This window comes from Columba livia, chromosome 15, assembly GCF_036013475.1.
Source record: "Columba livia isolate bColLiv1 breed racing homer chromosome 15, bColLiv1.pat.W.v2, whole genome shotgun sequence".
NCBI lineage: Eukaryota > Metazoa > Chordata > Aves > Columbiformes > Columbidae > Columba > Columba livia.
This window is the reverse complement of record NC_088616.1, coordinates 11566243-11576379: the sequence shown is the minus strand read 5'-3', so window position 1 is coordinate 11576379 and position 10137 is coordinate 11566243. Positions and strand designations below refer to the sequence as shown.

Below are 10137 nucleotides of genomic sequence, written 5' to 3'. Positions count from 1 at the left end.
GTTCAGCTGGAGAAGCTGAGGGATCTTATTTATATTATAAATGCCTCCAGGGTGGCTGTCAGAGGATGGACCAGACTCTGTTCAGTGGGACAGGGTGAGGGGCAACGGGCACAGGCTGAAACACAGAAGAGTCCATCTGAACATGAGGAGAAACTTCTTTGCTGTGGGGTGCCAGAGCCTGGCCCAGGCTGCCCAGAGCGGGTGTGGAGTCTCCTTCTCTGAGACATTCAAACCCGCCTGGACCGACCTGTGTGATCTGCTCCGGTGACCCTGCGTGAGCAGGGCTTGGGCTGGGGGATACCCAGGGGTGCCTTCAGCCCCAACCAGGCTGTCACTCTGTGATTATGGTGTTTAATGGCGAACGCGCGGGACCAGCCGCCTCACCCAGACCCGGAGAAGCCCCGTCCAGCGTGTCCCTCCCGCCCGTGCCGTGACCGGCCCCCCGGCCCCGCCCGAGGGAACCGGGCGGTTCAAACGGCGCCTCCCGCCGCGGCCGCCCCGGCCCGGCGTGCACCGCGGCGCCAAGATGGCGGCGCCCAGCGAAGGCCGGCCGGGCCGTGGCGCTTCGCCGTTCCCGGGCACCGAGAGCGGCCCTTTCTCTTTCCCTTTCACCGCCCCGCACGGGGCCGCGGGCTCCGGGGCGGAGGAGCCGTCCAAGAAGCCGTGTCGAGCCTGCACAGATTTCAAGAGCTGGCTCCGCGAGCAGAGGAAGCGGGCGGCCCCGGGCGGCGGGGTGAGGCGGCGGTGTTGCTTTGGGGCGGGAGCCTCCGCTGTCACCTCGGGGGCTGTCGTTCTCCGCAGCCCCCGCAGAGCTGGGAGATGGGCCTCCATGGTCCCTCCCGCAGTGTGGTGGGGCTGTGTCCCCTCCTCAGGGTGTAACGGGCCCGGGGGCAGTGCCTCTTTGCTGTGGGAGCGGGAAGCGGCCTCCGTCTTGGAATCATAGAATCATTTCGGTTAGAAACACCCTCAAGATCATCAAGTCCAACCGTTAGCTTAACAGTTTCACTAAACCATGTTCTTAAGAACCTCATCTACCCGTAGAAATGCTTTTAGTTGCCCTTTACAGCAGCACCCGGGGTGCAAAGGGGGGCTCTGTTCTTGTCCCCCCATCTCATCCCCCTCAACCACTAAGGGGCTGTTTCCCCACCAAGCACCGTCACCCCCTCACAACCATCTCTCCTGCTCCAGGACCCGACGGTCGTGGAGGAGAAGGAGCCGCCACCGGACTGTCCCCTGGACAGTGAGCAGCTGGGCCGCAGCACCTGGGCCTTCCTGCACACCATGGCCGCCTACTACCCCGAGCAGCCCAGCCGAGCCCAGCAGCGCGACATGCGCGACTTCATCCACCTCTTCTCCAAGTTCTACCCCTGTGAGCACTGCGCTGAGGACCTGAGGGAGCGGTGAGTTGCTTCAGTAGGGTTTTTTTTGGTGTCCTGAAATGCTGGGCTGAAGCATTTGTGTATCAGCAGCTCCTCCTGCCCTGGGGGTTTGTCACTACTGAGCTGGTTTCTTCCATTGTTGCATCAATCAGATACACTTGCACAGAAAACAAATACCCTTGCTCATGCTGTTGGGTTATATGCTGCCTCCAAGGCCTCCCTGAGGCAATTTCGGGATTTTGTGGTTCAAACTGGACTAGCGTTCAGTTGTGGAATTAGACTAGGACTTGAAATAATGTGGCTTTCAGGAAGCAAAGGTTCTACTCCAGAAAATCCCTTTTATTGGCAGTCTCAGCAGTGGAGGCAAAGGCTGAAATGGGCTGTGATGTTTGATAAAGTTTTCTATTCTTGTTACTGTCAGCTTGTTTCTCGAAAGCCTAATTATTGACTTTGCAGGCATCACATGGTAAAACAGCTGCTCAGTATTTTTCATTTATTATTGTATTTTGTTTTTTTCAATTCAGTGTTTTGTTGGACTCGATTATTTCTTGCTTTTTATCATAGACAAGGTGTGACTCTTGCATCTTTTCCATTTGTAAGACAGGGTACTGAATGAAGCAAACTCTTGGCAATCATCGGTATTTTAAAGTGAAGGTTTGGCCTCTGATAATGACTGATCTCTGTGTCCTCTCTTCTCGGGTCTCTTTGGGACTCATCTTGCAAGAACAGAAAAGGCGACTGGCTGTCGGTGCGCTGTGTGTCTGCTTTGGGAGCTGAAGTTGGTCGCTGTAAAGAGGTGACACTTCTTTTCTCTTCCCTGTTTGCAGATTGCGTACAAACCAGCCTGATACGAGCAACAGAAATAACTTCTCCCAGTGGTTGTGTCTTCTTCACAATGAAGTGAACAGGAAACTGGGGAAATCGGAATTTGACTGCTCTCGTGTGGACGAGCGCTGGCGAGATGGTTGGAAAGACGGTAGTTGTGATTAATCCACAGGGACTGCTGTGGAAATGGGACAGACCAACTCGCTCTGGTGTCCAGCCACTGCAGGGAGATGTGTGAGTCAAAACCTGTGTTTGTGTGTGCGTGGGTGTGACTGATTGGCTTGTGGAAATAAAGGTAAACCAATTCTAAAAGTAAATTTGAAGATCTTATCCTAATAGTGTTTTGATAAATGATTACGTGAATATGTTACCTGAGGGACTGAGGCCTTACATTTGACACAGGAATTGCCAAAAGCCGGTGAAATTAAGTCACTGACAAACTCAAGGAGACTTTTTCATTATGACATTTCCTTGTTTTATGGGCATTTGCTTATTTCTGGGACGAGAATTCCTTTTCCCTAAACACAGCTGTAGAGGGCTGCGCTGTGGCATTTGATGTTTATCTGCAGGCATTATCCTGATGTTTTAGAAAATGCATCTGATTAATTGACTTTTTCATTTCTGTTGTTCCCCTAGAGAAAACTTGTGCTGGGTTTTGTACCAAGTCTGTACCCCCAGATCTCTCTTTCTGAGATCTCCAGTGCTTTTTGTTAACCTTGGATCCAGTTCCTTTGATGAAAGGCCTGAAGGTAGATACATATAATTTAAATATTAAAATCATGGAGCCTGGGTTTCTCATTTTGTGTTTCAACTTATCATGTAAGAGAACATTGTGGAAAGGGAAACTAAAGCAGGACAAGAAAAAAACCCTCATCTGATGAATGGAACAAAGTATCACCTGGTGAAATTAAAATGTTTTCAATTGATTGCTAATTTTCTTTGGATCCAGAAGTGGTATAATGAACTACTTATTCCTAAAGCAGGTAATGTCTTCACCTGTGCTGTGAACTTTCGTCAGTTGTGAAAATAGCTTGAGACTGACATCTGTAATGAATCATAGAATCATTTTGGTTGGAAAGTTCAGCTTTATTCGGCATGCAGTATTTCTGAGATATCACTTGCGTTTTGAAATTCTTGATTGGTAATTGCTGACCTGGCTGCCATTCTGGTGTCGTCCCTTAGCTATAAATCTCGCTAGTACAAAAGGACTTTACAAACCTACCTGCAGTATTTGAGTCCTGCTCAAGACTTGGATGTCAGCTTTACATCACATTCATTGCGCAGAGGACTCAAAGGAGTCCCTGCGGTCGATTCCATCTGTTGGAACCACTCAGAATCCACGCCATGGGTATTTTTCCTATAGGTGTGAATTCCAGATTCCAGTGCAATAGCAGCAGAAATGGTTTACACCACAAAGCTTCCTAACACACCTCTCTATAAAAAGAGACAGCTTACAAAAAAAAAAAGTCAAAATCATTTCAAGTTTGTAGATCAGATAAGCGATATTGTGTCCTTATTGCATTTCTGGCCGTTAAAAGTTTGCAGGAGTTTGCACAAACTGTGGCAATAGCAGCTTTTTTCCTTCTCTACTTCCTGCTGAGGTCTTCTGCTGTGTTTCAGTGAGCTTCCTTATTTCGTGCCCCACAGTGCATTTGTAAATTTACTCTTGCTGATAAAGTGTTCCTTCGAAATGCTAACAGTACTTTTATAATAATACTAGAGTGATGACAGCTCATAAGTAGAACTTTGCTCTTCGCACCTGTGTGCATGGGGCTTCTCAGCATTTAGAGAAGCAATAAGAACTTTGGAAATACATTTTAATATTTTATGGCGTATTCAAGTTCTTTCAAGTTGGACCTGTTAAAATAGCATGAGGCAGATTTTATGGACTGGTTATTCATGAAGTTTTTATATAGTAACGTTCCCAAACCCAACTGAACGGATGATAAGGTACTTCGTAAAGTGTGCGATCTGACATATGGCTTGAAGGTATCATTCAGGTTATTAAAAGTGCTCAGAAAATTTCCCTATTTGCCTATTAGCATGTTGGGGTTCTTAGAACAAATGAATTCCGGCCCTTTTTTTTTGGTAAGTAACGATCTCAGTCCTCACAATGAATCATGTTGGTATCCAGTAGTGGGGAGAGGACCAACCCCTCATTTTGTCACGCATGACCTAAATTACCCGGTTCTGTCAGGACAGCTTTATCTGGTGTTGTGAACAGGCTTGCTTATGGACTTGCTTATGCTAAAGGAGAAATTTACGGTTCTTCCTCCCCAATCTGCCCCTGACTGTTCTCAGTGACAGTTTCATCACCCATAGAGCAGATGGTATTTCTTCCTAATTTGCTTCAGACTAAATGAGCAGGTTGGCACAACACCCGTCTCATCCTTTTTCATCTTAATACTGAAAACGGGTCGGCTGGGTGAGTTGCACTTACTTGTGCAAGTGCAAATGCACTTGACCTCTGGAGCTGCTGCTGTCTCGTGCTGGCCAGCGGCTGGTGATGGGCACGTTGTGACTTTTCACTATCCCGCAGCATCTGCACACATCTGGAGAGCGTGGGGAGGAAAAGAAACGTGTATCCTGCTCAAAATCTGGGAGAGCAACTGCGGCAACACCAAATTTTTGTCACCTTGTGGTGTCCAGGGAGGTGCGTGCAGAAAGAAAAGCCCCGTCTGCAGCTGGTAGTATGTTATTAGAGCAGTTTGTAACTTTACTAAGTGGCCGTTTGATAAAATACCTGCTTGCACTGCGTTCTCTCATGTTTATGGCTTTGCAGAAGAGCTTCGACTTAAATGTTTTTCAGGCATATCATCACCTCTGTTGACTTGACTGTGTGGGGAGGGGGGTTTTGTTTTGCTGCTCATTTGTACCACAGCTCAAGTTTTAATCTTCTGTGAGGAATTTCTATTGAAGGTACTTGTATTTGTGTACAGAAAATTGTGAATTCTCTTCTAAATGATTAAATCTAGTTTTAAACATAGCCGCATTCAAATTATATTTCCTGTTGATGTAAAAATAATAAAGCAACTGAGTTAATTTCTGGCTTCACTGCTGCATGAGACCTTAGGGGAAGCCATGAGGTACTGGTGCATCTCACCATCGGCATGCCGCGTGTTTTATCACGGGCTGAGCTCGCTGGCTCAGCTGTTGCTGTGGGGTTTGGTGTGTGATCAGACAACATGGGGCTGCAACGGGTCCTTTTCTGTTGTGCTGCTGAATTGACGCAATTCTCTGTGGGCCAAGAAGCTACAAAACTTCAGTGGTTTTATCCGGCTCATAAGATCAGAGTTTGGTTTCATGTGGGGACCAATGGGATTTTTTTATGGGGTTCACGTGTTTGTTTTTGGTGTGTGTTTCTAACAGCATTAAGGGTTGTGTTACAGTTGGGAGTAGCTCAAATGTTGCTGAATTTGAGGAGAGTGTTGACCACTGAAGGGCAGTGTTTGCTAACTGCGTATTCACCGCACAACCGTGGACATCCCACCGCGTTTTCCAGAAAGAAGGAGCCTGTTCCCGTCGGTACGAGTAGGCCATGTGAGACAAAGCCCCGGCAGGAGCAGGTGCTGAGCCTATGGGACCTTATTGAAGAGCTGCGGCTGTGCCACAGGCCAACCTTCCAGCTTCACAAAGCTCTCACTGTTTTCATAGACCAGTTTGCATTCATTGCATTTCAATCCCTGAAAGCAAAGAACAGGCAGCCACTAGGGAATTGTCATCTTTGTGAATGGGAGGTAGAGTTGCTTAAGCAAGGAAGGAGTGCAGATGGAGGTGGAAGCGCCGCTGCGTCTTTAACATTTTTCCAGGGATTAGCTGTTCCTTTGCAGCGTGCTGGGTGTGAACAGTCTCCTGTTTACAGGAGGGTTCCCAAGAGTCGGTTTGCTTGCATGTGTCTTTTGCCTGCAGCCTGTTACAGGCAGTGGGTGATATTTCTTCCCGTTGGGAGCTTTACAGGCTTGGAGAGGGTAGAGGTTGGATTTTGCTTTGGGTTTTTTTTGCCTCTCCATGTCAGCATTGAATTTTTTCCATTCCTGGAGTGACTGTCCAGGTTTTTTTGTCTGAATGACAGAGAAGAACTGCTCATTATTCTGTGTAGACATGATTAAGATTCACTAGAAACCGCCAACAAGGTTGTCTGAAGTCAACTCTTGATTTTGTAGGCTAATAGGAAATAAAGCAAATAAAGCAAAACCACAGCATGTAGGCAAATCAACAGAACACTTCTAGAAGTAAAGTTTAACACTGCTTTTTGCCTTCTGTTGTCTGTTCCTGTAATGTGCTTCACAGGGCTGAAGCTATGAGGAAAATTTGCTTTGCATCTTACCCAAGCCAACAGTAGAGGGCAACAAAGCCTGAATTTCCTTGACTTGCCTGTCTCTTACTTTTCTCTGGAATAGCAAACTGCTCCAGATATCAAGTGTTTTACCTCATGTTAGTCTGGCCCAAGCTACCAGTAGTGTGAAAAAGTGCATTTTGTGACTGTGCCTTGTGTCTTGCTGTTTAGATGGGATAAAAGATCTGCAAGGTATGTAAGACAAGTTCTATGTGGCTAAAGCACGTTGCTGGAGACTCAAGAGATCAAAATTCAGTTCTTGGTCACAAGCTTCTTGTTGGATTCCAGGTAAGTCACGTCATCTCCTGTAGCCACACTTCCACTTCTGCAAAATGGGGATAAAAAATAGGGGTTTCTGCAGCCTTTGCCTGTATTTCCTATTCAGATGAAAATCTGAGAGGCTGTTTTAGAGTGCTTGTACTGCACAGTCCTGGGCCTGAGATCGTTTGATAAAATCACTCGGATCAGTCTGTCCCACAAACCTTCTTTACATCACTTTACATCTTTTGAATCTGAGAACCTATTCAATGTTTGTCATATTCAGTGTAGCAATAAATCATTTATTATTTTCAGTATACTGCTACAAATACCACATTATTTAATTCCCCACAGAACTTGCGCTGCGGATCTTGCTTTGTTGTGTAACACGAGCAGAACCAACAATAACAAAGGGCCGGAGCTGGGCGAGCTCCTTTGGCGGTGAATCTGGCTGTAGCTCACATGGGAACTGCAGCAGCTCTGCGTGTCGGGGCAGGTTCGAGCTGCTCGGAGGCTGCGGTGTCCGTGTCACCGTCAGCTCTGCTCACAGTACTGGACCCGCTGAGCAGCAACACCCAGCAGGTCGCAGGTGACACACACCACAGTCAGCTTGTTGGTCAGGCCCTACATGATGTGACTTGGCTGCCGTGGCCCTCAGGTCAGTTTGGAAACGAGCTCAGGATCATCTTTCCCTTTTGTCTGCACACCTCTCCATAGCAGAGTTCCCCCCGCTGACTCAGTCAGATTAGATCACTGGTTTGCCAAAACCCCCAAACTTTTCGTGCTATGAAATATTTTGAGGAGCAAATAATAAGTTCACTAGATGAGATGTCCAGCCTGCAACTGCATCACTGGAAAGCACTTTGAAAACCTTTGGGGTTTTTGTTCAGTTTGATTTTTATGCAAGTACTGAGATGTTCACTCTTCTGTTCTCAACTGAATTCTGCTATCCAAATCTTCCCCTGCGATTTCAGGTAGTAAAATTTTCTGCATTTTTTTTCAAGCATGCTTACCTTGCATTTATACTTTCACAGTAACTGCTGCATCCCAGCTGAGAAATGACTGTGTTTCAGAAATGGATGAGTGACCAGTTAATAAATTATCTTCCAGGTATTTTTGGATCTCTTAGAGTGGAGGACATGAAGTAGCTTTCTAGCAATAGCGTGCTAGGGTATTGCTGCTCAGGAGTCCATTCTCTCTGTGAATGGACACTCTGAATTTCTAAGCACCTCTTGATACTTCCATCAACTCTTTTTTTCTAGAGACTAATGGCTGAAAAGCAACATTAGCCAAACTCTAATGAATGTCAAGTGAAGTGTTTTGGAGTATCAGGTAAATGAACACGTATCAAAGTACTGCTTCAAGCATGCTGCCCCGGGAATGTGAAGAACAAGCCATTTTACCACCCATGTCTGGGTGAAGCAGCGTCAGAACTTGTGGAGCTGCTGAGGTCGGGGCTGTACCCGGTGTTCTGCTGAATTGCTCAGCCCCAGCAGCCTCGCTGTAAACGCATTGTCAAAGCTGCTCGGAGAGCAGGGCGGTTTCACATCACTATTTTATTTTAGAGATGTTGAGCAGAAAGTGTGGCTGGTTGTTTTGCCTACCAAATCAGGAGCATCTCACTGCTACCCTATTCCACAGGGAAAATATGGTCAGTCCTGCTGTAAGGAGTCATATTAACCCATCTCATTCTTCACCAGGCTTCCTTTGGGCCAGGTCCCGATCCCAGCGATGGCAACGCCGGGGCTGTGAATTGGGGTGCAACAGCTTTGGCTATCTATTCGGAAATTTTTTTGCAAGTATGTTCTGCTTCACAGAGCGACGCTCGCAACAAAGTCATTCAGCTAACAACAGATAACCTGGTATGCTTTCATAAATTGGTTATGTTTAGCCATATGCCCTTGAAAAACATCACCGCTCTTATTTCTGAAGAGCTAGCTGAAATCAGCCCTTAGCTGAGGCGTACAGCTGACTCCAAGAGGCTTTAAAGGAGAAAGCCCCAGTTCTTGTCTTCTCAAGGTTGTCATGTCCACATACTTAGCCCTGGGTAAAAACCTGATCGCTTTTTTATGTTGGAGACAAAGATTAAGAAGTCAGCGCGGCTATAAGAAGCATGAGGCAAACCCATGATTTCTACCACCCTTAATTAAACTCGCATATACCTGGGCGCATCTCAGGCACTTGTCTGCGTGCTGCTCTGTTTGCTCCATCACTGAAATCCAGGGGGAGCAGGAACTGCAGACAGAACTTGCTCAAACTTGTTATAAATAAGAGCCAATAAATCGATTCTGAGTCAATCAATCGATTTTATTTAGCAAGCGGTAATTAGGCAAAACAGCGCTGGGTGACCGGGGGAAGCTCAGTTCCACCAACAGGCACACCAAATCAACCTTTCGTATGTGCTTATATACGTTGTGCGTTCGTTTACGTGCTGGGAATTTCCGTCTCTGGAACTTTTGTTATCTGTTGCAACATCCGAGCGCTTTGTTATCTGTAACACCATCTGGGAGTCCTATTATCTGTGGCACCATCCGGGAGTCCTGTTATTTATGACACCATCCGGTAGTCCTGTTATTTATGGCACCACCTGGTAGTCCTGTTATTTATGGCATTGTCTTTAACTACTACTACAAGGTTCTACAAAACATAATCAAACTCGCACAAGCACAGTTACTGCTTACAATAATATGCATAATACAATTGAATCCTACTCGATTTGTTCAACATTAACAATTTTGACCATCACTTATTACAAACTGAACAAATGCTCTGGAAAGTGCCATTTCCAAGTGCAGCTTTTTTCCTCCATTTGATGGGGAAGATGCTCAAATGCAATATCCTCTCCTGTTATTGGCTGCCTCTGTGTCTCTGTCACTTATTTGCAGCAGTAGGAAGTGAAACAGAAATGCAGTTTGCATGTAGGCTACAGATAGCTGCTGTGCTTTATCTGCACACTGGCAGGGGACAAAAGCGAGCCACAACACAATGTGAAAAAGGATTGTGCAAACACACTGGGCACAGCAGAAGCTGCAGAGATGAACCCTGAAGAAAGAGGACAAGTTTGGAAGCAGGGATTTCTGTGGGGATCTTGCTCTGTGTGTCATGGCCACACCCTGAAGTGTATAAATCATATATCTGTCTGGAAACAGCTATGATTTGTTCGACGGTAGCATCTAAAAGATTCGGGCAGTATCTTGGTTGTCCAAAATCCGCCTGTCCCAGTCAAGACTGATGAACTGGGGAAGACATGTTAGGAAGGGGGAGCAGGGGAGCCAGGAGGATTGAAGTGTCTTTCCCAGTGTCACCAGCTGTTGGTTTTCTGAGGGTCTGTCTATTTTT

The 10137-nt window shown here is 46.5% G+C and overlaps 1 protein-coding gene across 1 annotated transcript; it reads left to right on the top strand.

The window, feature by feature from the left end:
- Positions 1-483: 483 nt before the first annotated feature.
- On the top strand, positions 484-5246 carry GFER (growth factor, augmenter of liver regeneration). The gene is made up of 3 exons (XM_065031238.1): positions 484-733; positions 1189-1400; positions 2207-5246. Exons 1-3 carry the CDS (start codon positions 527-529, stop codon positions 2367-2369), a joined length of 582 nt encoding a protein of 193 aa, XP_064887310.1. The 5' UTR covers positions 484-526; the 3' UTR covers positions 2370-5246.
- Positions 5247-10137: the final 4891 nt, after the last annotated feature.